This window comes from Osmia lignaria, chromosome 7 (genome assembly GCF_051020975.1).
Source record: "Osmia lignaria lignaria isolate PbOS001 chromosome 7, iyOsmLign1, whole genome shotgun sequence".
Lineage (NCBI taxonomy): Eukaryota > Metazoa > Arthropoda > Insecta > Hymenoptera > Megachilidae > Osmia > Osmia lignaria.
Window position 1 is genome coordinate 11674016 of NC_135038.1, and position 27546 is coordinate 11701561.

General features: G+C 43.6%; 4 protein-coding genes across 13 annotated transcripts; 2 read left to right on the forward strand and 2 right to left on the reverse strand.

Annotated features, from left to right (window-relative positions):
* The first annotated feature begins 199 nt into the window (after window positions 1-199).
* enok (histone acetyltransferase enoki mushroom) lies at window positions 200-17019 on the forward strand. Of its 8 annotated transcripts, XM_034335898.2 has the most exons (7): window positions 200-322; window positions 511-620; window positions 4262-5043; window positions 6953-7416; window positions 7647-9538; window positions 11482-11879; window positions 12006-17019. In XM_034335898.2, exons 3-7 carry the CDS (start codon window positions 4498-4500, stop codon window positions 16857-16859), a joined length of 8154 nt encoding a protein of 2717 aa, XP_034191789.2. In that variant the 5' UTR covers window positions 200-322; window positions 511-620; window positions 4262-4497; the 3' UTR covers window positions 16860-17019. The 8 variants fall into 8 exon arrangements, with proteins under 8 accessions (XP_034191789.2, XP_076545072.1, XP_034191782.2 ...); XM_076688957.1 differs by lacking the exon at window positions 200-322 and having other exon boundaries at window positions 566-672; XM_034335891.2 differs by lacking the exons at window positions 200-322; window positions 511-620 and adding an exon at window positions 1155-1310.
* Window positions 17020-17923: 904 nt separating this feature from the next.
* GXIVsPLA2 (phospholipase A2 group XII) lies at window positions 17924-21120 on the reverse strand. 2 transcript variants are annotated; one of them, XM_076688979.1, is made up of 5 exons: window positions 20610-21120; window positions 20216-20283; window positions 19449-20121; window positions 18952-19101; window positions 17924-18832 (listed from the first exon to the last, which is right to left on the reverse strand). In XM_076688979.1, the coding sequence occupies exons 1-3, from the start codon at window positions 20842-20844 to the stop codon at window positions 19804-19806; spliced, it is 621 nt and encodes a 206-aa protein (XP_076545094.1). In that variant the 5' UTR covers window positions 20845-21120; the 3' UTR covers window positions 17924-18832; window positions 18952-19101; window positions 19449-19803. The 2 variants fall into 2 exon arrangements, with proteins under 2 accessions (XP_076545094.1, XP_034191843.1); XM_034335952.2 differs by lacking the exon at window positions 17924-18832 and having other exon boundaries at window positions 19083-19222.
* Window positions 21121-21227: 107 nt separating this feature from the next.
* On the reverse strand, window positions 21228-21927 carry LOC117609514 (uncharacterized). The gene is made up of 2 exons (XM_034335956.2): window positions 21587-21927; window positions 21228-21513 (listed from the first exon to the last, which is right to left on the reverse strand). Exons 1-2 carry the CDS (start codon window positions 21683-21685, stop codon window positions 21316-21318), a joined length of 297 nt encoding a protein of 98 aa, XP_034191847.1. The 5' UTR covers window positions 21686-21927; the 3' UTR covers window positions 21228-21315.
* A 667-nt stretch (window positions 21928-22594) lies between these two features.
* On the forward strand, window positions 22595-27227 carry Clic (chloride intracellular channel protein 5). 2 transcript variants are annotated; one of them, XM_034335949.2, is made up of 4 exons: window positions 22595-22822; window positions 25588-25893; window positions 25961-26287; window positions 26349-27227. In XM_034335949.2, exons 1-4 carry the CDS (start codon window positions 22754-22756, stop codon window positions 26427-26429), a joined length of 783 nt encoding a protein of 260 aa, XP_034191840.1. In that variant the 5' UTR covers window positions 22595-22753; the 3' UTR covers window positions 26430-27227. The 2 variants fall into 2 exon arrangements, with proteins under 2 accessions (XP_034191840.1, XP_034191841.1); XM_034335950.2 differs by lacking the exon at window positions 22595-22822 and adding an exon at window positions 23383-23406.
* Window positions 27228-27546: the final 319 nt, after the last annotated feature.

The following is a 27546-nucleotide window of genomic DNA, read 5'->3' on the forward strand; positions in this document are numbered from 1 at the left end:
TGTCGTTTCATCAAGAATGCTCGCGTATTACGTGAAATATAAAGGCACACAAGTTGAAACAGCCAAAAGAGGAAAGAAAAACAATTACCAGGAATGTGTAACACGCCTGCGCCGCGCCGTTTGACATACGTATATGTATACATGTCTTATATTCTGCAATACGTAGAGTAGAATAAAGATGAAACGACAACGATAAAGATGTATGCATGTAGCTGGACGGGATACTACGGGATACTACGGGATACTAAAGGGCAGTGAAAAAAAAAGGAGAATCAATAATGTTGTTGGAAAATGATTGCATACGATACAGATGTTTTACGCGGTAAGAACGACGATGGTGAAAAGTTTTACATTTTACGTTTTGTGTAGCCACAAGGTCGCTATTTCTGAAATGAAATCATTTTTTATACGTTTTATAAAAGCGATAAAGATTGAAGAAAACGGTAAAAAGCAAAAACGTTTGAACGGTAAAGTATATAACGCTATCCTGACAATTATTTATTTGTACAGTGGTAGGCAGGTGGTTCGAAGGAACAAGATTACAGCCCTGAAAACTGTCTGACGGAAGCTTGTGGCAGTGTCGCGGGCGTAGCAGTCTTGTTCACTAGCGTGTCTAGAAGGTAATTGGAAATGGTCAAATGGAGCAGAAAGTGGGGGATGAGCATACCAAAGGTACTTGGAAGTATACTTGGTACGGTGGAAAGAATAGAGAAAAGCTGTTTGCACGTTATATGTTTATATTTGATTTGATTTGATTTGATTTGATTTGATTTGATTCAATTTAATATAGATATCGTGTACGTAACAATGTTTCGCACAATGTTGGAACGGTTTTGGTATTCGACTTGGTTACGGCTTATATTCCCGCGTTCGAAAGGTTTTTCCTAGGTGTCCCAGTCCCACAGGCCATCGTATGACGTAGAGATAATTCGTGTAGAAACAGTAGGCGCGTTTGTGTGCCGGGCAAAAAGAAGGAGACGCGATGCACGTGTGACCGGTAACGAGAATGTGCGAGTTAAAGCGAACAGTTTGATTGGTCGAGGAAAACGCGTGCCGCTACGACTGTTTCATCATTCCGCCGTAGCTAGGAGCGCGGTGTGCGCAGTGCGCTCCCCACCGCGTGCGCACAATATGTAACCCCCGCGACCGCCATCTTTGTCAAGTGGGTAACCTTTGTTGATTTGTGTGAAATGTGACGCCGTTGTTGCAAGATAATTGGTGATCGTGATTACGCATCCCACGTTTCGGTATAACTAGTGATTCGTGTGTTTGTTCGATCGCGAACTTATGCATCGGATTACCGTGATCAGGTAAAAATAATTTGGTTGTCTTTAAATGTCGCAAGAGAACCACGCGAATCATCGCTCGACGCATACGGGCCAGCGGGTCTGGTCGCCAGCTCAAGCCACGAGAGGGAGTGAGAGAAAGAAAAGAGATAGATAGGTAAAGAGAGAGAGAGAGAGCGAGAATATGTGAGTGATTGTACACGAGAGGGACGGGGGGAGAAAGAGAGAGAGAGTAAGCTATTGGAGCGCGAAAGAGAGAGAGAGACTATGTTCCGTACGCAAGTGTTGTTTCTCCTTGTACTTTCTTGACATTTTTCATTGATTACGCGGAAATATACAAAGTTTGTAATACTATGGAATAGTTGCAGATCTCTCGGTGAATCGAAGCGGTGCGATATTATAACGGAAGTGTGGTTATTGCGCGCGAAAAATTGTGCGAAACGTTGGAGAGTTGGCCGTGCCTACCCAAGATGGCTGCCCGTCGGGCTTCGAGAAACTTGTGTTCTCATGGTGTAGTTTAACGCGATTGCAGAGTGTCGAGTTTGTGTGGATCGTTGCGAGGTGCGTCAAGTCTCGAAATAAACGAAAGAGGAAAAAAGTGCGTGCGGGTATCGTTAGGTTCGAAAAAGAAGCGATAGGAAATAGCGTCGGGAGAACGGACGGGTTCGTGGGCGACGGCCGTCGCTATTACGTTTATCGTCCGGTCCGTAAGGAATCGCACAAGAGTTATCGGTGGTCGTGGTCGAGTAACGCGAATCATGTTAAAAGTATGTGTTTCAAAGTTGATTATGTAAAATGGCTACCAACGGCAAAGAGTTTGTGGTTACTGGAAAACGTATCAGGCGTACGATCGTTCGGCAATTATTGGCCAGTTGTAACGCAGAATGTCTGGATCGGTGCATGGTTATCGTTTTGGCGTGGTCGAAGGTGGATCATCGAGCGGAGTAGCATCGATTTCGATAATATTAATAGGCAGATTTTGTCGGAAGAGAATTTCAGAAGCGAGGCGTAACGACGAAAGAGAAACGAGAAGCGACGGGCGGCGGTGGTTAGAGCCGTTCGGTAACCGTCCGTTTTCTCAGTGGCAGCTGCTCTCTCTCCGCTGGCCTGTTCTCTCTTCTACTCTCCGTCGGGTGAGAGGGGCCCCGGCAAATACACTCAGCCGGCCTGACTGGCCTCTCTTCGCCCTCGTCCCCGTGATCGTCTTAACCGGAGGAACGACGCGACGCGACGCGACGGACAAATAGACGGACGTGGTGTCGGTTCGTTCGTTCGTTCGTTCGTTCGTACGTTCGTTCGTTCGTTCATTCATTCATTCGTTCGACCGATACATGATTTTCTTCGATACGATAATGAATTGACGAAATTGAAACAGAAGGCACACTCGTGTGAGCGATCGAGAGAAGAAATTGATAAATTTAGGTAAATCAATCAAAGTCGTTTTGCGTTTACTTGCGCCGTAAAATCGTTGGAAGCGTGCCGGTGATTGGCCGATTAACGAATTCGAGCCAAGGCTGACGTTTAAAATCCAAGTTTTAAGCGGAAACATAATCGTGTTGAAAATACATGTATTCTGACATACGGTTTATCATTGTATTTATTTATCGGTGCAACTTATTGTAGCTAGAACGATTGCGTATACATATGTAGATGTTTTAGACCACGTGTTGAACAGCGCGGCGCGGCATGGCGCGGCATGGCGCGGCATGGCGCGGCACGGCGAATCGCATTCTTCGAGTCAATCAAAGCCGTACTTATGTCACGTTTGAAAATTTCGTGGAAAAACCAAGTATCGACTCAATTTGAACATGTTTCATTGAAAATAGTCATGCTTTTGAGTAAAGGTTTAGTCCTTATCGCATCGTTAAGAATATCGAGTTTTTTTGTGAAGGGCAGATATTACGCGGGAACACCAATAAGATCGTTTCTACGATGGTTGGACCATACCATTTCTATTCGGGTTCTATGCACATATTGACAGCGTATCCATACGTTCGTGTACATATTCTAAAGGATAATTATAAAGTTGGGAAAACGCGTTTAAACGTTGTAACGGGTTGAGAGATTTTGGCGGGAACGAGCGTATTTGAGAGGGAACGGATCGCGATCAGATTGAAGTATTCAAAAGGGGTATCTTTCAGCTTTTCATTTTATTTGGTTTATTTGTGCATGAACGCGTATAGCTAGATTTCAATCTATTACTATCACGGTATGGTATAATTGGTGTTTGGTACAACAGTGATCGGTTGAAAAACTGAAGGAAGATTCGTTTTCGTTGAATCATCACTGATGGAAAATGAGTAAAAGTATTAGTAAATGATTTACCGATGACTAGAATAGTTTCGACTGGTTGAGGTTCGGAGAAGGTATATTTTAGCAGAGTTTGTGCATTTGCAGGTTTACGCGATCGATTTAATTTAAGCCGCGTGTCTGTAGGTCGTTTGATGTTGCGCAATGGAAGCGCGCGAAGCCGAAGCGATTTGAAATATTTCTCTCCGTTCCAGGTGTAGGGATACTACGTTCTCGAGATGGCTCGCGTCGAGGAGAAAGTTTGCCACTTAACGAATTGAACGAAATTGAACGAAATTGAACGGTTTTAAATGCCGGATAATTGGCGGGGATAACATAAGGTGGGATGGGATAGGGTAGGAGGGAGAGTTAGCCATCTCGAATTAGCGCGTGATTGAAAGTAAAGGATCGTTTGATTTATTTGGTCTCGGGGCTGAAAGAGGAAGTTGTACAAGTGACAGCAGTATGGTATGCTCGAAGAATGTTCGCAAGGTGTCGAAACGCGATTTGTTCGAAACAGGAAGTCGATCGATAAAGGTCACGCGTTCGTACGCGTATTACGAAGAGAAAATAAATAAAAAAGGATGGTGGTGGTGGTGGTGGTGGTGGTGGCGGTGGTGGTGGAATGTACTTGGAGAGAAGAAGGGTATTATTCTAATTGATGGGTACTTGTGTTTTGATTTTAGGGTGGGCTAAAGAAGAGTACGGCGATCGTAGGCGAAGGAGGTGAAGGAACCTCTGATAAAAATCAAGGTACAAGTGGCGCAGGATGTGAGTATCGCAGCGACGCAAAGAGGAACGATCCGGAGACGGTCGAGCGTTGTCGTCGATCGAGTGCGCGTACTCTGGAGAGATACGTGATCATCGTCGCCGGCGGCGTCATCCCCGTCGGCGGACGGCCGACGAAATCGAAGAGGAAGCAATGGACGAACCCGAGTCTGCTGAGACCTGGTCGGCCTGGTTTCTCGACGCGATCCGCAAGATCCGCAGTCAAAAGCAGAGGCCGAGCGTGGAACGGATATGCCACGCGATCCGTCAGCACCACAATTACCACGAGGAGGAGATTGCCGAGCACCTGGAAGTGGCCGTGAAACGCGGCGATGTGCTAAAGATCTTCAACAAGGGCCAGTCCTCGTACAAAGACCCTGGTGGTTTGCAGTCGAAACCGCTCAAGGTCGGCAAGGCGTCCGATCTTAGCAAAGTGCTGGGCAAGGCCGTCAGAGAGCTCGGCGAGAGGGAAGGTTCGAGCCTGAAGAACATCGAAAAGTACATTAGACAGAGTCACACGGTCGAAGAAGAAGCCGAGGGTGATTTGAGGACGGCGCTCAGGATATCGGCGAAAAGAGCCGTCGATCGAGGACTAGTGATCCAGGACGGTAGACTTTTCCGCCAACCGGACAGACCGCCTTGTATCAAGAAGCACGGTGAAAACGTTCAGCTCACCCTACCGGAACACCCTGTGCCCAAGGTCAGTAGTCTCTTATACCTCTTTTACGATATTTACTTTCATCGTTTCATCGTTTCATCGTTTCATCGTTTCATCGTTTCATCTTGGCTACTTGAACGATCGTTGACGTACCTCGCGGTACCTCTGTGATCGAGGAAATGTAGAGAAGGAGAGAGCAAGAGAGTAGGAGGTAGTATCGCTAGAATTTCCACCCGACCTTGAACTCGAGAGAGCACGAGACGGGGCAGAGTTGTTTGCCGCGTTATTCCATCAGTATGCTCGATTAAGCATACGGTTTTATATTCTCATTAGTCTTCGTATCGTACGGTTTTCGTATTTCAGTACATCATCGATTAAACTTAAGCTTAGGGATAGTATACTTAGTTGTTCCGTATATATGTATGTAGCTTTCGGAGCGTGAGTCTGAAATTGGTAACGGAGTGCGACCAGGGGCGATGGAATTGTGAGTAAGATCGATGCAAGTATACCTCGTGTCTTGATGCGTTGAAGAACTGAATAAGGAAGGATGGAAGGGGATTGTGGGTGTTGGGATATTCGATGAGATGAAAGCTAAGAAAAATTTGCAATATTCGCCAAGTTCGTCAAGTTCGTGGCTCGTGACTCGCATGTATCAACAATGAAAATACATATTACGCACTCGTTACGATCCCCTGTTTGCGACTGGGGAATCACGCCGTATATCCACGCCTCAAGATGGTTAGATGCGGTCAAGAGAGTAGCGGCGACGATGGTATTGCATGTGCATGCGCGCCCGTGTGCGCGCGTGTGTGAGGATTGGAAGGAGGGATTGGGAGAGAAGGACACGCGTCCGAGAAAGAGGAGATACAGAGGCAAAGCGGCTCGAAATGATGCGCTATCCTTTGGCGACTCGACTTCCGGCGACTCGTTTGTACATTACTTCTTTTATTGATCTTTCACGCACATGGAATCTCTCTTGCTCTCTCTCGTGCTTTTTTCGCCTCATTCTCTTAACCCGTTCTCCGCATTTTATACGTGTCAACCCGCAAAGAGCACGGAAAGTTAGTTATAGAAGGATCGACGTAATGCGACGTAATGCGATGCATTGCTCCCCATTCGTCAGGATCACTCGTCAACCACGTTCTTCCCGTTCGATTTATTCACGACTCATAGTATTGTAAATTTGTATCTGCAACTGATTCGTGGTAGTTGGCAATTACCACTGCTGAAGTTCAACTGAGCAACGAGTCTAGCAACAGCAGTTCGTTGTTGTGCAACAAGTTGTTCATTCGGGGTGCGGATATTGTTTGCGACTTTCGTCTCGTTTGGGGAAAGATTGTTTATTAAAACGCGGAAAAGCAAAAGCAAAGAAACAGAAGCAGCAGCAGCAGCAGCAGCGTCTTCAACTTTTTCGATAAGTTCATGTTTTTCTTCAACGCGACGTGGTTCGATCGCGATGTCATCGTACCGATCATGGCTCGATTGCAAATTGCAACGTTTATAAAAATGGAATAATTAAATTTACGCGGTATATTATAATAGTTTTGTAGATTGCGTTCGACCATTTGTTCAACGACTTTACAGATTCGCTGAATTTCTTGTCAACGTAGAAAAATTGATTGAACGAGTAACTTGATATCTAACGGTAAAAATTTGCTCATAAACCGTTCGTTTTCACGTTGAAAAATCCCTTTGATAATTGTTCCTGCGACTGTTGCTGTTGGGAGTGGTAGTGGTGGTCCCTTAATAAGATGCACCCTTGCTGATGCATAGATATACTAGAACTGGCTTGCATATTACCGGAAGAAATTAATTACGTTCATACGATGTATACCTAGGAAAAAACCGGCAGATTGCTTTGGTAAAATACGTAAGAATGGGAATCGCGTCAGTTGTTCACTTTTCGCGTGGAAAGAAATGTTTGTACGTTGGTTGATTTGATTTGTCGCAGCTACCAGCTCCGCTACCGATATGCAAAGAGTGTCTCGGTGCGACGATAGCGGGCAACAACAATACGAAACGAAACGCCACGGAAAAGTTGAGCCGATGTAGCGCGTGCGGTGCAGCCCTGCACAACTCCTGCGCACCTCCGGAACTCTCGATCCTGGTCGATAGAGGTGTAACGTGGTGTTGCGACGATTGCTCGCCAATTTGCGCCGGCTGCCAGCTGGAACGAGAGTCGCAGAATTATCTGGTCAGATGCGCCGGCTGCGTAAAGTGTTACCATCCCACCTGCCTGGACCCCGCGCTCGACAAAAAGAACAAAGCACCCTGGAGGTGTCGACACTGTCAGACAGCGCATACACCGATCGGCAAGGATGACGGGAAAAGAGGCAAAACACAGGACGTTAGTTGCCTCGACGACACGCCGACTAGCGCAAGGAAGAGACTCAGCAAATTACGCGAGAGTAGAAAGTAAGCAAACGTTATCTTAATTTTTCAAAGGCAATTTTCCAAGATATTTCGTGGAAGAAAAATTAAAAGCTTTTTTCATATTTCGATCTGTGTGTAATTGGTTCGCGATACGCGATACGCGATACGCGATACGCGATACGCGATACGCGAAATAACATACGCGTCTAGACTAACGAGATCGGAAAGGGTGATAAGCGATAAGCTAAGAACTAGAATTATGCTTATTACAGATCGGCGATATCCAGAAAGAGCTTGACGAGTACGAGTCCCGGCAAGAAAGGCAGTGCAGGAGTGGCACAGGTGGACAGCAACTCGGACGGTAATGCGGGTGTTGTCTCCCCTCGTCAACCACCTTTGATTTCCTCTCCTTTACCACAACCCCCCACCCCACTCGCAGGCCAGGGTAGGCTACTCGAAGAAAAAAATGACCGGATCTCCAAAGAGAAGCAAAAGTTTTTTAGACTGAGCGCATTTAACGCGGACCACAATAAATTGAAGCGGGTGGGGGGCGGTGAGAAATTTAAATCTTCGCAAAACGTTAGTCCTAGGTTGACTCGAGGTAATGCTGCTGCCGCCGTAGCCGCAGCCGCCGCCGCAGCCGCAGCCGCCGCCGCCGCCGCTGCAGCCGCAGTCACAGCCACAATTGCAACCACAACCATAACTGCAACCGCAGTTGCAGCCAGTGTCGCGAATAAGAACGAAAAACAACAAACGGTAGTGGGTAAAAGGTTGCCGCTAATGTCCAGCAGCAGCAGCACCAGCAGCAGCACCAGCACCACCACCACCAATAGTAACAGTAACAGCAACAGCAATAGCAATAGCAATAGCAACAGTAGTAGCAGCAGCAGCAGCAGCGGCGGCGGCAGCAGCAGTAGCGAGGCGAGTGACAGCGATTCCTCCGACGCAAGTGACGATACCACCGACAACGAGGACGAAGATGACGAAGAGGTTAACAGTTCAAGCGAATCTAGCGATTCATCGTCCGCAGACGACGGCCAGCAAGAACGACTGCCAGTTGTTGAGTCTCCGAAACCGAGGGGTCCGTTCTCTTGCGACTTCAACGAGGACAAACCTTGGGGTTTCGCCGCGGCCGCTGCTGCTGCTAAACTGAATATGGAATCGCCGTTTTTTAGCAATATCACCAACACGTTCGGTGCCCCGTTACCCAAGCTCGACGTCAGTAGTACGCCGACGTTTGGTTTACACATACAACAACCCGCTACTGCCGCCAATTCGCCGTTGCTCGACTGCGAGAAAAAGAAAGAGAAAAACGATCGCGGCTTTGCAGCCGATTTCACCACAGCGGACGGCAAAGTAAAACCTGGTGCCGGTCAATTGAAAGGTCTGTTTGACGGTTTGAGTCACTTTTTTTCAGTACCTAGTAACGGTAGAGCGAGGTCTAGCGCGCCAACGCCTAATTACGCTCCCGATAGAAGAAAACGGCCTAACACGGACGAAGCGAGTAACACGAGCAGCACGAGCAAATCGGCTAAATTATCCAAAGGGATACAGAGCAACAAAAGGCTGCTCAGTTTACCCGATACCCCGAAATCGAGAGAGAAGAGGAAAATACAAGAGGGGTCGAGCGATGAACCGAAACTACCACGGCCTGGAATCTTCTTGCCTTCCGACGAGGCATTCTTCTCCGCTCCCCTTGACGAAAAATTAACAAAAATGACACCGTCGAATTTGGTGAAAACAGCGGTGAATAGCAAAAGGCACGAACACGAGAGGAGAAAGCTGATGAAAGACGACGCGTCGTCGCTGATCAAATGCGCTGTGATGGATTTATCGTCACCGGCATCAGCGTCCACGTCCACGTCGGCGCTGGCGCCGGCGTCGTTACGCTCGCCCTCCTCCTCTTCGGCGTCGACCTCGATCTTGAGGCACGATCAACAAGATCAGCACGATCAACACGATCAATATTCGCGAAAGAAAAGCCCGCTCGTCGACGCGTCGAATCAGTCACGCCACCCTGTGCCCGCCGTTTTTAAATCTGGCCTGTGTTCCGATTCCGTCAAATCAAATCCCAACCCAAAGTCCATTCCACGAGCCTGTACTAGCGCCACCACCACCAACACCACCACGACACCCCGCGCGACACCCTGCTCCACCAGGAAGGGTAAGAGTCTACCCCACCCGTTCACGAGTCCTAACCTTGACGATGCACCCGATTCGCAAACAACAGTTCCCTCTAATCTAATCCTCGCTCACCACCACGTGGATGTGTTGGCGGTGTGGTGTGCTATGATATGTATGCGTGCGTGTGTGCCTGAACGTATGCGTCTTCTATTATTCTACTCTTCTAGTCTTCTCGTCTCTCTCTCTCTCTCCCTCTAACTCTCTCTTTCTCACTATCTTTTTTTCTTTCTTTGTGTGCCTGTGCGCGTGTTTGGGCGTCTGTACATGTACGTCCGACGTAACTTCCTCCAAGATAACATGATTGTTCCACTAACGGTTAAATGGTTGTTCAATTTAAATATGACGAATGTTATAACACTTTTTTTACATTCTTTATGTTATTACATATCTATAATTAAAGTATGCCTTTTCGAACGAGAACAATCATGTTCCCCCGTAGGATGATGTTTGTCGTCGTTTGTGTAGCGTAAAACTCCTGATGGAAATGTTTATGCAGAGTTGGGTATTAAACAGTACTTGTCGCACTTGTCGCGAAGGGCTCGTATGTTCCTGTACTTTTCGATTCATGCTCGATCTCTGTTAAAAGCATGGCTGAACTTTCCATACGTTTTACACTGCAGAAACTTTACCCGGTTATTGCATGCTTATTACTAATATTGTTGTTGCTATTATGATTAATATTACTATTGTTGTCGTCGACGTCGTCGTCGTCGTCGTCGTCGTCGTCGTCAACATTATTACCATGATTATTATTCTTACCATCATCATCATCCTTCTCGTTACTATTACTATTAATATCTTTATTATTTCTTGGCTCTGGCATACTTACTCTTCTGTTTCTATTTTATTTTTTTCTTGCCGAAGGTACGTAATTAATACACGTTCAAGAAAACGTAAGCAAACAATTATTCAATTGTTCGCTTTACGCTCAGAAAACTATCTTTACAAAAATCTTTGTTTACTAGAATCGGCTGGTAAAGTTTATCACCGTTACGATCGGTTTCGGCATACCGAACATCCTGTACAGCTCGAGCTATTATAATTCCACCTAAGAAATGAATAGTAATCTGTGTTGTTCCGTTTCCAGGATCGAAGAAATACGTCACTGATATTATCCGATAATGCAAAGTTAACCTGCTGCTGGTGCTGCTGACATTTAGCAGGCACGCAATTTTCCTAATACTTTCTCACCGCCCCTCTCCTTCGTTCGAAAGAAACGAACTAAAAGACTGGAAAGAAAGTTGCCTTTACCATCGAGCAGCCAGTTTCTTATATTCTGCCAACACATCCCATTAAACCTATCCCATAGCGTTGCTTTGGATATTAGTCACGATATTAACATGACTTACTAATTATTATCATCGTACTCGATGCTACTTAACCGAGGGTTATTGGTACACAACTTGATATTTACGCTTTGCTATTATAGTATTTTTGCTTCTTTACCTTAAAAGGGTATCAGCCATTCTAAAAAGTGGACATTGTTGTGTGTCGTGTGAAATCTTGACGGTACCTGTTTTTTTCCTTTTTTTTTTGTTTTGTTTTGTTTTCTTCTACTTTAATTTACTTTACTTTGCTTAACTTTACTTTACTTTACTTTACTTTACTTTACTTTACTTTACTTTACTTTATTTCACTTTGTTTTACTTTACTTTCATCACTACTTTTTATTCGATATTGTGTAGGTTTAATTGTTGGGTAATGTAAGCATATCGCGTGTCCTTTTTTTGACACAAGAGTCGATCGATCGATCGATCGATTGATCGATCGATCGATCGGCAGTAGTGTTGAAAGTCACGCGTAAATTATATTAACGAGAGTGGTCGTTCAGTAAGTGGATATCGATCAAGTTTGATTTCCTTCCTTCGATCGATAGCGCGGGGAAGTAATCGGTAAAAAGCAGTGCGTCGATTCTGTTTACAGAGGAACCGATTCTACCGCAGAGCCTACCACCGGGTGTCACTCAGAAGGACGTGGATCTGTTCAAGGAGGCTCGAGATAGAGCAGCTCGGTTAACTACTGCAAACGGAGAAAGCGAAGAAAGTAGCAGCGTGGTGTCTGTGAGCGCAGGGAGCAGCAGCGGTACAACCGGTGGAAGCCGAAATCCCGCGGCCATAGTTTTCGGTCGATACGAAGTCGAGACTTGGTATTCCAGCCCGTTTCCCCAGGAGTACGCGAGATTGCCGAAACTGTTCTTTTGTGAATTCTGCTTAAAGTACACCAAGAGTCGGGCGGTACTTGACAGGCATATGGACAAGTGCCAGTGGAGGCATCCACCGGCCACCGAGATCTATAGGTGTAACGGGCTATCCGTTTTCGAGGTACGTGTACTTCCGAATTCTTTCGTTCAACCTTTCTCAATGTTTCTCGGTTCATCGTTACATACTGCACCTGATAGCTCTCAACTTCTCTCGACTAACCAGATTACTTGCTTTTCCATTTTTCAGATCGATGGTAACGTGAACAAGATCTATTGCCAAAACTTGTGTCTATTAGCGAAATTGTTCTTAGATCATAAAACTCTCTATTACGACGTGGAGCCGTTTTTGTTTTACGCGGTGACGAAAAATGACAAGTACGGTTGCCATTTGGTTGGCTACTTTAGTAAAGAGAAACATTGTCCGGCGCAGAGGTACAACGTGTCGTGTATCATGACTCTGCCCCAATATCAGAGGCAAGGGTTCGGAAGGTTTCTCATCGAGTTCAGTTACCTTTTGTCCAAGGTCGAAGGGATTCCTGGAACACCGGAAAAGCCACTTTCCGATCTTGGCCGTGTATCGTACCATTCCTTTTGGAAAAGCGTCGTGCTCGAGTATCTTGACGCTCACAGAGATTCGACGGAAATCAAACTGGGAGATATAACGAAAGAAACCGGAGTTTCTGCCCACGATATCGCTACCGCGATGCAATTGTTGGGTTTCGTCAGATCGGTCCATCTACCGGGCGAGGGAAACTCGAAGGTGGCCGTAGTAGTCGATTGGGGCAAAGTGGACGTTCATATGGCCAAGATACGAAAAAGTTCGCGTATCAAGTTGGACCCTGATTGTCTCAGGTGGATACCGTTGCTCACGCAAATTCCAAATCCGTATCAAAGCCCGGAAGAAAGCGGCGACACTAGTTCCGAATCGTCACCGGTCGCGGCCGAACCTAAACACGTAGCAGCCGTTGTCGAGAAAATACAAAAGGTAAAGATCAAGAGAAAACCGAGAGGCAGGAGGTTGGGACAAAGAAGATCGTCCCCCTTGAAACCAAAAGCTCTTCAAAAATCTTCGGTACAAAAGGACACCGGTTTCAAAGAACCAAAGGACTCGAAGGAAACGAGACAAATCAAGGACTCGAAGGAAACGAAAGAGTTTAAAGAGACGACAAAAGAGAGCAAAGAGAATAAAGAGACGAAAGAACCAAAGGAACCGAAAGAATCGAAAACAACGAAAGAGGCAGGAGAGATGGAGAAAGAGCCGCGAAGCACCGCAACCGTTGTCCCGGAAAATGGCAAGATGATGGAGGTTGAAGCGAAGCATGTTACATCGACTCCGAGAAATTCTCGAACGATGGCTGCATCGAAAAGCTCGAACAACTCGGTGAACTCGGCTAAGTCGACACCTCTGTCAGCGGTATCGACGACGCCTAGACGAAAGATCAGGGTGCCGAGAACCCCTCTAGTCGAATCGGTAGTGACGCCTTTGCGAAAACGAAAACATTCCGAAAAGACTGAAAGCGAAGATAAAGAGGACAAGTGCGAAGTGAGTTGTAGAAAGAGGACTCGTGAGTCGTTGAGAGAAAAGGAGAAGGAAAAGGAGCGGGAAAGAGAGAAGGAGAAGGAGAAGGAGAAACCGAAGGAAAAAGACAGGGCAAAGGATAAAGATAGGGATAAGGATAAGGATAAGGATAAGGATAAGGATAAGGATAAGGATAAAGATAAGGATAAAGATAATTCGACAAAGGAGAAAGACAATAATTCCGTTATGGAAGGAGAAAAGCTGTCCTCTAAAGAGATGGGGATAGAATCAGTTCCGTTCTCCGGTGTCCAGAAACCGGCTAAAAAGCAGTGCAAAGTAGACGACATCCTGTTGAAGATAACCAGTCGACAAAGCGGGAAATACCTGCAGACGAAACAAGGGAAAGAGAAAAAGCTTTCGGAGCAAAACCAATGTAACGGAGGAAAAGAGGAGGCAAAGGAAATTGTTAAAGGTTCGCCGGTATCGAGACGTGGTAGGGCGAAAGCCGAGAAAGATGCTTTAAAGATGCCACAATTGAAACCGGAAGCAGTTTGTACAGAAGAGAGAGCGGATAGTCCCATTACGGTAGCACCTCCCCCAGCTTTATCCCCTTCGCCAGACTCGGAGAAAACAGATTCACCTGTTACCGACAAACAGCTCTGTGTTTTTGAATCGAATCCTGCTAATCAGCCGGATAACGCGACGGAAACGAATGAGATCGATACCAGCGTGGTTACTGCCGATATCGGTCGAACAAGCAGCGTTGTCGTTCCACCGGAACCGGAGGCGGAGGTAACCTCTGCCAGTCCTGGAGAATACGAGGGTGGTGACGAAGACGAAGGGGAGGAAGAAGTACCTGCGCCGAGACCGAAATCTGTGACACAGTGTTCAAGCGTAACTGGCGGAAATATTGATTCGAACGAACAAACCGCCGCAGAGATAATGACGGAAGATAATCGAGTCGATGAACGGAAAGAAGTAGAGAAATACTTCCTGCAGAATGTGGAATCGGAATCGCAATCGCAATCGCAATCGCAATCGCAATCGCAATCGCAGATTGCGAACGATCGGAACGAACAAGTTGCGAAAGAATGTGATAAAGATTCAGAGACTGAAAAAGCAATTTGTAGTCCGGAAACGCTGAAATTGGTACCTGATGTTCCTTCGCCTAAACGCGAGGAAAACGAAAAATTAAAAGTTATTGCTCAGGATAAGGATGAGGATAGTTGTAAGGATGAGGCGGTTTCCGATAGGTTAGCTTTAAAAGATTCGAGGGAAGATTTCACACGAACGAAAGTGGAAACTTGTCCGACTGCTCCTATGGAAAAGAAAGAATCGATCGTTGCTTTGAACGTTGCGTCGCCTGAAACGGAGTCCCTCACGCCACAAGAGAAGGTTCTTTCCGTCGTGGAGCAGCAACAACAACAACAGCAGCAGCAGCATCATCATCATCATCACCACCACCATCATCACCACCATCACCAACAGCAGCAGCAACCACCACCACCACCACCGCCGCCGCAACAACAACAACAACAACAACAACAGCAGCAGCAGCAGCAGCAGCAACAGCAACAACAGGAGAATTTGCATCTTCAAACTCAATCGGAAGAGTTGAAACAAAATTCTCCCGAAAGTGGCAAAACGACGCCTCATTTGGAAAATCCTGGCTCGGTGAAACGCACGCCTCCTTCGCAACCGGATTTGCCCTCGATGGGTGTATACACGCCTGATTCGACTACAAATTCGGTGCATTCGTTGCATTACGGCCACTGCGATTTGGATGTTAGTCAATTGGGACTGGAATCTCCGACTTCGATCGCGAGCGATCTCGCGTCGCAAAACAGCGTCGAGAGGCCACCGAGCGCTTTGCCATCGATGCCGGCTTCGGTCACATCGGTTCCGCCACCCTCGGTACCCATGCAAATAGCTACTCCGCCAGTGACTTCCGTTACCGTAAATATATCACCGCAAGTACAGTACTCTGACTGTTCGATGCCTCAACATACGCAATCGACGGCGCACGTGAATATGCATCCGATGCAGCATCAACCTCATACACCGCAACCCCTTCAACAGCCTCGAACGCCACAGTCGCATACTCCTCAAAGTATACCGACCCAAAGTCCGCAACCCCTTCCGCAAAGTCATACGCCACAACCGTTGCCTCAGTCTCATACTCCGCAGCCTCTTCCTCAGTCTCACACGCCTCAGAGTATACCGACCCAAAGCCCTCAACCGATGCCTCAAAGTCGTACGCCGCAACCTTTGCCCCAGTCTCATACGCCGCAACCGATACAGTTGTCTCTGACTCAACAAGCACAGAACCAAAACATAGCGCATAGTCAGTCTCAACCTCAGCAGCAACAGCAACAGCAACAGCAACAGCAACAGCAACAGCAACAGCAGCAGCAGCAGCAACAACAACAGCAGCAGCAACAGCAACCGCAATCGCAATCTCACAGCAACAAGAGAGCTAGTGGTTCGCAAACTACTCATAGATCGAGATCGACTCAACAGAGTAGTAGCCGATCGCATCGAAGCACGCCTCCTACGTCGCATGCGCAAGCCTCCTCTCAACATTCGAGCTCTCACAGTAGTCACGCGAGCTCTCATAGCAGCCACACCACCGTGGCGCACAGCACGCACGTGCCACCTCAGTACCAGCAATCTTCGTCGATGAGCGTACCGCCGGTACCTCATCCTCATTCTCACACGCACGCTGCTCATTCGCACAATATGGCCGTTATCTCGCAAGGAAATTACATGGCAGTCGCCTCGCAAAACTTTCCAACGCAAAACACGTACGTGATTCAGCATCGTAGCGGCAGATCGGGCGCGCCTACACCTTGCACCACCGCGACAAACTTTTACATTCAGACGAGCGCGATGCCTCCGCATTCGCACACTCCGGCACCTTCTTTATCCGCATCCGGAAATCATCAGACGACAAATTCCTGTAGCTTGGCAAAATTGCAGCAACTTACAAATGGTTTGGAAATGATACCACCCACGCCTCCACCAAGTATGAATTTGACACCACCGCCACCGATACCGCATACGATGACTCCACCGCAAAGCTCGCGACAATTATCGACTCCGCCTCAGGTGCCTCTTGGTTATCCGAAGAATTATTACAACGTGAACACTGTTCCACCAAGCACTCCCGGCCCGCCGAGCAGGTCAGCTTCGAGATCATCGGCTAACGCGAACATGGCCTCTCTAACGCAACCGTATCCAAGCGATAGTCTTTATCGACAAACTCTCGACCCTGGAAGTACATGCCCTCAGATGCAGAGCGCGGCTAGTAGGGTCAGCCCTAACGTCGCTTTGAACACGAATCTTATGGCTCAGTATGGTTATAGAGTAGCACAACCAGCCACCGGCTACATGAATCAAGCGGCTCAACTCGGTGGTTTCATGAATCAGGCCAGTCAGCTGCCCGTCGGAGTCGTAAATGTACCTGCACCATACCCCCAGGACCCTCATCAACAGAACCCAGCGGCGGTCTACACCACCTATCACGGTTACATCAACGGAGGCCTTATGCAGCCTCTGAACAGTTCGATGAGGCCGCGTTAGCCCTCCGATCAACCGAACGCACACTCTACTATTATTCCTCGTAACAAAGAAGCGACGGAACGCGCCTGAAATCTTGGCTACTCTTTCAGAATTATCCAATCGATTGGAATCTCTTCTATACAAATTTCGAGTGTAAAGTATAACGAGGGAACGTTGACGGGATCGCTTTCGCTTTCATTTTCATTTTCGCTTTCGCTTTCGCTTTCGCTTTCGTTTTCGTCTCTTAACGTTATCGGTGTTCGGCAGCACCCTTCTCAATATCCGCCATATTCTTCACGTTTTTACGTCAGGATCAAAGGATTCTCAAGTTGTCGGATAGCTGTATATGGTTGAACATGGCTAAGCGATCGAAACTTGCATAGGAGAGTAAATCGACGAAACTTGCAGAAAAACGGATGAGTGGATGTAATTAGGTATGTTTGAAAATCAATCTGCAAAGTATGGATTCGTAAGTTGTGCATTTAAAGTGATTAATAATAATAGTCTACCTTGAAGGTCGATTAGGGATCTATTAGGGTAGATAAACGTTGTATATTCACGATCGACGAAACAAACACCTATTTTTATTAGTAGGGCATTCCCTCCCGAAACTGCAACAGTGTTACGTTTTGTGTATGATAATATACATATGCGTATATATGTATATGTATTACACATGATATTTGCAAATAATATTCTGTTTGATATTATCGATTGTTGAACGTTGTTGTTTACTTTTTCTTCGAGGCACACTGTACTTTACTGTATCATAAAATACTTGTATCGCTCTAATAATTCTAATTGTATTATTGCAAATTTAATTACGATCGCTGTTGGGATTGTTTTTAAACGCGTTCGTTTCGTTGTCATCGACTGGTAAATGAGCAGTATCAACCACATGTTTCATCTTTTCATCCTTTCACCTTTCTACGTGATACCGTTTTTATTATCGTAATTATTCTATTACTGCTACTATTATTACCTCTATGATTATGATGATGATGATTATTATTATTATTATTATTATTATTATTATTATTATTATTATTATTATTATTATTATTATTATTATTATTATAATCATTATCATCATCATCATCATCATCATCATCATCATCATCATCATCTCCATCGTCACTGTCTTTATTTTTATCTTCGTAATCGCACCATCGTTATTGTCGTTATCATCGTCGTCGACGTGATCATCGATCGTTCGAAACAGAATTATATTTTATTCGTTGTCACTCCCTAAACCCGTCACGATACGCCAAACGTACTGACGGTATAGAGAAAATACACATAAGAAGATCGAAAAACGTTCGTTCGTTCGTTCTTGTGTATTATACGTAACGTTTTATCATCTACATTTATAGAGTACGGAGCGAGATACAACTAGGATCACACACGTACTAGTTACAAGAATGATTACGGATGCGTAAAAGAAACTCTTCCACGGAGCGTCGTAAAAAATTTATGCTAAAATTATTTTTTGTATCGAGTTATAAGAGAAAAGTCGAGAACCTAATTCCCCGTTTAGCCTGTTTGTGGGAAATTTTAAATGGTGCTCGTTCGTGTACTTTCAATTGTAATTTCCCTTCCTTGTGACGCTTCGAGGAACGATCGCGAACAAATAATATATTTATAGTATGTTACGAATTTAATTTTTTCAGACGAGACTATAAGAGCGAGAGGCAATGATTTGCCTAGTTTTTAGCGTATCTATTAAACGATAAGAAAAAGTTATGAATAGTGTAAAAATACATCAATATTTATTGTACATAGATCTAAAAAAAGTACTAACAAATAAAAAGGAATCAAAAATACGGAGATTTGTGCGTATAGAATTTGAGCGAATCTGTTAGTTAAATGGGCTGACACGAAGCATTGAAAACTATCTTCGATCTTCGATCTTCGATCTTCGACACGATTAATTTCTTCTCAGTCTTCTCGGTCAGTTTCTCATTAATCCTCCGTCCGTATCTCGTTACCTTCTTCTACGTGAAGAATCGCAACGACAAGAATTAATTGCACCTCTTATACCTTGTACATACATATTGTTCATATAATTATAGAATGATAGAAACAGGAGCAGTTGAAGGGTTCGATGCGTTACCTTGGCCTTCGTTTTCTTCTCCTCTCTTCGCGTCTTTTTTTTTCGGCTTTTGCCAAATCAATGTACTTTTTCCTTTGATCCGGAGTCATCCTAGTCCATAATTTTCCGGCTGCTCGCGCGATTACGGTTACGTGCTCCTTCGGCTTCTTACTACGCAACCGTAAGAAAAAGATGATGAAGGGATTAGTGGTGCGATATTTGATCAATTCCCTTCCATTAACCTGCGACTCGGGACCGTTGACAACTTTCTTAGTCCTTCCGGGACGATCATCTACGCTACCCAAAATTAAAAAGTCGAAACCACGAGTTTATCAAGAGATGTATAGAAGAAATCGCGTACTTTCGTTTAAGAAAGAAAACGAACCTAACAAACCGGAAATTGTCTTACCCGTTATCGCGTTCTTTCCGTTCTTTTCGACATCGACTTTTCGATGATTCAGCGGATCCGGCGTTTCCCATATCGCCCCCACCCCCCTTAACTGCCCTCGGATACGAACCTTTAGCAAATTACCTTAACCTGCACCGTTTTACACATTACTTGATAATTTTGTCTTGAATTTTTTTCTCGAAAACTGAAGTTGAAGCATGTCAACGAAAAAAGTATGCTTTCGTTGTTTCGCCAAGAAAAAGGGATAAACAAAAGAAGAATAAGGAAAAGTAGTATCTAACGAAGTATTTACGATTAGATAGATAGGTTTGTTGGGAAAAATGGTAAATTTTAATATTGTACTTAATTCTATTTTCTATATTACATTTTACATTTTACATTTTATATCTTATAGTTTCGTATTTCAAATAGAAATATAAAACAATGAAAGTTTCAGATCATCGAGGCAAACGAGGATTACTTTTTCATAGCTCTCCACCCGCTTGAGCTGCTTTCTTCGGTTTCTTGTTCTTGTTCCATTTATCTCCGCAGTAACAAGCTTCTTTTTGAGCGTCCATATAACTTTTGCATCCTAAAGCCGTGGTACCGGTAAACAGCACTTTTGCGGCAGCTTTGCACGTGTTGATCACGGTGGACGATTGATACCCTTCGCAATATTTATATAAACATCTCTTAAATTCCAAGTCGCACTTTTCCTTATCCGAATTACAAGTATCGTAACAGATATCGTGCGCGTCGCAACATTTAGTCATTTCTGTAAGTGGCAAGTACTCTTGGTTTATCTGAAATGATCGTTGCTCGATTAATCTTTTCCACGCCGATTATGTAATGTTCACCGGACGAATATTTCGATTATTTTTCATTGAAATTGCCTACTTCGATTCCCAGGGAACCGCATCCGTTGCTCTGCGGTTTATGGTTCCAATCCGGTTTCGGTGGGATTCCTATAATTACAAGAAATTTCGCGCCATACGAACATAGGAAAGAACAACTAAAATATTAATACGTAAAACGGGGTAACAACCAATAGAGTTCTCTCAGCTATAAATACACGTTACATACTTGAATTGTAATTTTTCTTAAATCACGTCATTTTACCACGTGACTTGACAAAGTTCGCCTCGTCGCGGATACGATACGCGTTTACTCATCATGCTGTAAGTTTTACGTACGTGTCAGAAATTCCGGCCAATAGCACAATAGCACAATAGCAACTGTGGATCGACTTTAACGTGAAAGATAACGTATCGGAGATTCGATAAAAGCCTACCTCCTGGACACTGGAAGACGCAGGTTTCTTCCACGGCTGCGTCAAACACTTCGTGTATGTCTTTGATTTTTCTAGCCACGGTGATCGCGTTTTCGAAGAAATCTTGAAAAACCGACTCTGCCGCTAATACAGCATCTCTTAAATTCGATAATAAACCAGCGCCATAGCCAGACCACGCGTACGCTAGGAAAGTTAAAACGTAAATCAGGGCTTTCCGATACTGCGAAAAATCCATTCTGACACCTTCCTGATGCACTACTGATACACCGTTACATCGGCTTATGGATATTTTTAGGTAAATCGAGTCACATGTGTACGTAGGTAAACGTACATGATCGTGGCCACGTGGTAACGGACGACGAAATAATTTCTTGCTCTATACTTTCGTCATTATAACATATAGCGATACGTATGTATGTATACTATCTGTAATACTACACGACTTGGACGTACGCGTATCCGTGTAATCCACGATCAGCTGTTTCATTTCTTTTGTATATTCTTTTTCTTTTTTTTTCAGAAATTTAACAGTCATTCGATTTAACGAGTCATCGTGGCATTGTTAGCTTGTGTTCGGTCTCAGAAATCCGAAAAATAAAACTTAAGGTTTTCCTTGTTGTACAAACAACCATCTTTATTAATTTAAAGAAAAATCTTGGACATACAAATTACTCTTACAATGTAAAATACGTGTAGGAGTAAAGAATTAAAGTTTCTTTTGCAGCTCTCCGCTCTCATATAATTTCTTTATATCTGTGCCACCTCCCAAACATACTCCTTTGACAAACACTCTAGGAACTGTTCTAGCACCCGTCATTACACCCAATATGCTTTGAATTTCATCCCCATCCTCTCTTTCGTCCAACTCGATGGCAGTATATTTCTTCTGCATGTTATCAAATACCTATAGAAATATCTGCATAAGCAACGTTGCACAAATTCTAAGATTACGTAGATCCGATAAGATTACTCTTTACCTGTTTGGCCATTTTACAATATGGACATTGTGTTTTAGAGAATATTACCACTGCATCTGAAGCGATTAGCTGTTCCACTTGCTCTTTTGATATCGACATAGTTGTGTTCTGTGCGCGCTAGAAACAAAACACAATGCTAGTTACCCGAAGAGAAGACTGTTAATTGTTGAAAGGAAAGTTGTCACGAAAGAGGTCTATCTTATGAGATTTCTCTATGTACACTGTTGTCACTGGCACTGATAAAATTAATTCGCTGGTTTTATCAATTATCATGAAATCAATCAGTTTCAAACCACGTCGTCCGTTTTCACCATTCTCCTTTCGCAAACTACAGTGCCGAAAACGCTAAACTTCCCTAGTCCTTAGGGAAAATCATGACATGGGGGAAAGTACTCCCACCATTCCTATCCTTTTACTTTCTTTCTTTCCATGCTTCCAGTTTCCACTTTGATATTACATCATTTCTGACGCTTTGTACGAAATTATGACAGACAAGAATGATACACGATAATTGTGCAAAAAAGTATGCACAGTATAATAGGTTCCGTAATGAAAGGGTCTTAGGAAATAAATAAACTTCGGAAAGAAATTAGAGGATGATTATTATACTGGTTGTGCCCTCTACGTACGGGTCTGATTTCATTTTGGGGTGTTAGAGACCGCGTAGCTAAAATTGTAATCTCTGTAACTTTTAGTCTCGCAACAGCGAGACCTTTGTAACGACGTATAAAGCGTATCTCTAACTCTAGTACTAGTTGTCAAGTTTATATATACATATGTACATACGTCGAAAACTTTACCGACAGTTTCTAGAAAAATCCCTAGATGCGAGTTGGTGCTGCTACTTACTAGCAGCGCAAGTGGTACAACCTAGCGGATAAAGTGTAGACTGTTATATACCAGTTTCAGGCGATATAACAGAAGAGAAGAGAATAGAATACCGACCGAACTGGATAAAATATACTTGAGATTTCGTCCAAGAAGAGGCGCTATTGCCGTGAACGTGGCGCGACACACGCTGCGTCAGTATTCCGCGAGCTTCCATCGCGTTCTGTCGAAGTTTGTCTCGGAAGAATTTCTCTTGTTCGATTGTAACTGCGAAGAAGAAGAAGAAGAAGAAGAAGAAAAAGTGCTTTTCCCATAAACTAAGAGGGTACGGATAAAAGGATGGCAGACGACAGCCATGAGAACGGCACCAGCAACGGCGACGTGCCCGAGATCGAGTTGATCATCAAGGTGAGTTTACCACGCGTGGAGCAAAGCCGAGGAAGAAGGAGAAAGAGATAGGAAAAAAGGCAATGGTTTCGTGCACGATATGGGCGTGGAACGAATCACTGAATTCTTCCTATACTTTCCTCTTCTCTTTCGATATTTCTACTTTTTTTCTTCTTCCATTCGGTGATTGCACGAGCATGGAAGCTCGAGACAAAAGTTTAACAGCGAGAACCGCTTGGAAAATAAAGTGACCATTGACCGTTCGTTCGTTCGTTCGTTCGTTCGTTCGTTCGTTCGTTCGTTAGTTAGTTAGTAACGTCCACTCGCGGTTCTTCAGCTGTCTTTGACTTTTCTTCACCCTCTTGTATCAATTGCACCGATCCATCAATCGGTCGAAACGTCGATGACAATACTCGTTGGACTTTGACTGGTGGAATATGGTGGCGGATAGCAGGCGTTACAAAGCTTTTCATATTTGTCGATGACTAATTGCAAGCACAACGGATATGAACGAATACACAGAACAGTTTTTTGCCACGAAACCGACGTAACGTTCGCGGAAGAATACGTGTCTCTATACTCTATGTATTTATATGTATACATAAGTAAGTAAGTACTTACTTACGCGAGATTTCTATATACGTCATTCACTTGGTTGGAAGAAACCCTTAACTCTTATCTCGTGATATGTTTTAAACGGTAATGTTTAATCTTTTTTGTCTTTTCCCGCGTAATTCGTGAAAAAATGTAGACATTTAACATGATAATTTAACATGATTAGAAAAGGTTCTAAATATAGTAATGACACGAATCGACATTTTCAATAGCATTCCAAAAATAGGATATTGTATTAGTTCGTTAGATGATAGATCTTTTCTTCTGATCGTCAACCTACAGATAATCGATTTAATCGAGAACGAACTCGATTCAGTTTCTCGAAACTACTCTCTTTTGCACTCGAGATTTTCTTGGAAACGTCTCCTTAGAAGGAAAGAGGCTTCTCTCGATTAAACTTTCGCCAATCGGACAAAACTCGATTCACCTGTATCGTATAAAAGCGGTAATCTTATCGTCTCTTCCATCGGTTTGTCGATCCAGAACGCGATGCGTAAGCACCTTTCTTTATTGTTGTATATATATGTATGTACTCGTAATACGTAAGTATGTAGATAGATAAATAAATTGTATCGAGTTGTGTTTCGTCTACGACTGCTACGACCTACGAGCAATCACCAAGTAGATTTTCTAGCTAAGCTGGCCCACCAACAGCATTGTTTCAGGTTAACCATCGCCATAAATAAATCGTAAAAAGAGTAAAATCGTGCGATAGGAGAAGATGGATAATGGTTAATGGTAACTGGCCGACCTTGCACTCGCAAGCCGATCATGCGAGGTCTTGGCGTAAGTGTGTCAAACGGGATGAAACGATGGGCAACTCGACGAGAGAGGTCCTCCAGAGATTCTACCGTTAAACGATCAACTCCTTTGCCTTCCGCTTTCCTCGTTTCTCGTTCTCCTCTATTCTATTCTATTCTGTTACTCTACTCTACTCTACTCTACTCTACTCTATCATATGATATGTATAATAAATAGAATTATACATACGCGAACGTACACGAAGAGGAATTCATTCACACTGTCCGAAAGATTCATTGAATGACCGTGCGAAAGGACAGAAACATCACCGTGCTGGTGATGTCGTTTATAAATAGGAAAATACTCTAGAAACAAGATTATTCGAGGTTGCACGCGTGTTGAAGGTAAGAGAAATATCGCGTGACCGAGTGCGGTTATAAAAAATCGATCGGACGCTTAATCTTCCTTCCTTAAGGTCATTACGAGCCTGTTCCCGGTTACCATATTAGCCTTACCAAAATCATCCTCCAGCTGTTTTCTAGTTTTTTCAAAACTCTTCCTTTCTACTAACGCAGCCAGTCTTTTCTTGTATAGCTTACCACGTAGAAATCAGGATTTATGAAAATGCGAAAATGAAATAATTTACATAGTCAGACATAGTAGTGTAATATAGCATCGTCAGTGAAATTTTCACGATTTTGCAACAGTGAGAGAGAAAGGAAAAGCAAGAGGAGGTTGACATTTGATCCAGCATGATACTTTGTGACACGGATACCTTTGCTAATACACCATAATCAATTTTCTTTCGTAGTGAAAATTCTATTTTTCAAAATGGTCTGATTCTGAGTTGCTTGGCTGGTTATGGCCTTGGTTAAAAAGTTGTCGAGCTTGGTATAATAAGACACTGGAGGCTACTTATTTCTTGTGTGTATCATCGTTCTGAAAAGTTGGAGGTCAAACTAGCGTATTCCTTCCTTCCGAACAATTTCATTTTAGACATTGAAAATGACGACGACTCGACTCGGTGTTCGAGTAAAGGCGATTGTTGAAACCGAGTGAAAATAGAAACGCGACACGTTCTTGGTAGAAGATATTGGCACTTTGCCAAGAGTAGTTAGTATGTATACAGTTCACTCGTGATCGATCCGATACCACCGAATCCTTCTTATCAGCCTTTTCACTTAACGATATATTATATGTACCCAAGTAATAAAATTTGCAAGTATACATAGTATACTGGTATATATTCGAGTAAGAAAAAGAAAGCAGCGTGCATCACTACGAGGGGAATAAATAAACCGTGACACGGAGAAAATGAGATAGATACTTGTTTCTCTTGACAAACATTTGAAAATACAGGGACCAGAGGCTAGGGGGTTAATTAATAAGCTGGAAAATTATAATACGAGATGGTCTTTTATTTTTTGCAGGCTTCTACGATCGATGGTCGTCGGAAAGGTGCATGCCTCTTCTGCCAAGAATACTTTATGGATTTATATCTGTTGGCCGAATTGAAGACCATCTCGCTGAAGGTAACCACGGTGGACATGCAGAAACCGCCTCCAGATTTTCGTACAAACTTCCAAGCAACGCCACCACCGATATTAATCGACAACGGTGATGCGATATTGGAGAACGAGAAAATTGAACGGCACATCATGAAGAACATTCCTGGCGGGCACAATCTCTTCGTGCAGGACAAAGAAGTGGCTACCCTCGTTGAAAATTTATTCAGCGTATGTAATAACTGAAAGTTACAGTAAACAGTAAACTTAACTGATAAAATTATTATTTCTATTGCAGAAATTGAAACTACTGCTACTGAACGCAAAGGACAAGGATAAGGATCCAAAGTCTTCGTCGTTGATGGCACATTTGCGTAAAATCGACGAACACTTGGGTCGTAAGGGTACACGGTTCCTCACAGGTGACACAATGTGTTGTTTCGATTGTGAGTTGATGCCTCGACTGCAACATATCAGGGTTGCTGGCAAGTACTTTGCAGACTTTGAAATTCCCGAAACTTTGGTGCATCTCTGGCGATATATGCATCATATGTACAGGCTAGATGCCTTTTTGCAAAGTTGCCCAGCTGATCAGGACATTATCAATCACTACAAGTTGCAACAGGTATTTGAGAATTGTAGAAACTTCAATTTGATTTTCAATTAACGTCTACGTTTCTTTACAGAGCATGAAGATGAAGAAACACGAAGAATTAGAAACTCCAACGTTCACGACTAGTATCCCAATCGAGGTCAACGACGACTAGGCTGGACCTGTGCCGTCGGGTCTACGATCTCGTTACTTTCATTCAGAAAGATCGTCGATGTATCGGTGTGGTAAGCCCACAGCCCACACGACGTCTAAACACGACGGCGCGGCGCAGCAAACCTTTTTGCTTATCTTCAAGAAGAATCCATTATTTATATAAAAGTATTTCGGAGTCGCTAAAATAGCGCTTCATTTCAATTTTCATCGATGCCACGTACACCGATTTATACAATATTTTTGCTACGTCTATTTCATAGATGATCGTCGATGCACTCTTTTATTGGCCTAAACTCATGCAGAACGAGTAGCTTTTTTACCGCAGGCGACAGAAGGATATACATATACGTATAAGTGTACTAAGGCTTCAAAAAAACGACTTGTATGCGTGTCCAGAAAACTGTATGGATCTTACCCTTTCCTTACGCTCCAACTTAACTTTTTCCTTTTTCTTCTCATTTTTTCTTTTTATCTTCGTTACGTATATATTTCGTACGTAATCTTCATTTGAGTAGCATTATTATTATTATTATTATTATTATTATTATTAATTATTATTATTATTAGAGAACGCATTTTAATCTTTTACATATAGTTTAGATCAAAACCTTGTACTTTTCAAAAGAAACAGTTATCTGTTATCATTTAATGACAAACAACGTGATGAAATGGCAAATGCAAAAGGGACGTATGCATTTGAATGGCAATCGTTTTTCTTTTGAAAAATTACCATGTATTTATATCGTACATCTAAATACTAATCAATAAAGTAATTCACCGATGGTTATTTTTTATAAACCATTACATCTTTCCTTCGTTGCATCGACCTATGTAAAACAATAAATCAGAGAAAACATTCTAACTTTAGTCTATCGTGCCGTGAACAGTTTACATTGAGCAAATTCGAAAGGATTTTATTTTTAAACGTGATTTACGATAACGGAATTTCAATAAACGTTAGTGCATACGTTTCTTCGCTATAACATTTATTCCTCGTTAACCATTTCATTGAAAATTATTTACACAATTGATATCGCAAAGTGTGAAGAGAATCGAGTAAGTTATAGCATAATCATGAATTTCTCTGCAGATGCTGAACTAGATAAGATAAAACAACA

Coding starts and splice junctions, on each gene's coding strand:
- enok (XM_034335898.2), top strand. CDS start 4,498: ATGGACGAACCCGAGTCTGCTGAGACCTGGTCGGCCTGGTTTCTCGAC. Junction 5,044..6,952: donor CGGAACACCCTGTGCCCAAG/GTCAGTAGTCTC, acceptor GATTTGTCGCAG/CTACCAGCTCCGCTACCGAT. Junction 11,880..12,005: donor ACGGGCTATCCGTTTTCGAG/GTACGTGTACTT, acceptor TCCATTTTTCAG/ATCGATGGTAACGTGAACAA.
- GXIVsPLA2 (XM_076688979.1), bottom strand. CDS start 20,844: ATGGATTTTTCGCAGTATCGGAAAGCCCTGATTTACGTTTTAACTTTC. Junction 20,284..20,609: donor CGTCTTCCAGTGTCCAGGAG/GTAGGCTTTTAT, acceptor TTGTAATTATAG/GAATCCCACCGAAACCGGAT. Junction 20,122..20,215: donor GCGGTTCCCTGGGAATCGAA/GTAGGCAATTTC, acceptor CGATCATTTCAG/ATAAACCAAGAGTACTTGCC.
- LOC117609514 (XM_034335956.2), bottom strand. CDS start 21,685: ATGTCGATATCAAAAGAGCAAGTGGAACAGCTAATCGCTTCAGATGCA. Junction 21,514..21,586: donor ATTGTAAAATGGCCAAACAG/GTAAAGAGTAAT, acceptor ATATTTCTATAG/GTATTTGATAACATGCAGAA.
- Clic (XM_034335949.2), top strand. CDS start 22,754: ATGGCAGACGACAGCCATGAGAACGGCACCAGCAACGGCGACGTGCCC. Junction 22,823..25,587: donor AGATCGAGTTGATCATCAAG/GTGAGTTTACCA, acceptor TATTTTTTGCAG/GCTTCTACGATCGATGGTCG. Junction 25,894..25,960: donor TCGTTGAAAATTTATTCAGC/GTATGTAATAAC, acceptor TTTCTATTGCAG/AAATTGAAACTACTGCTACT.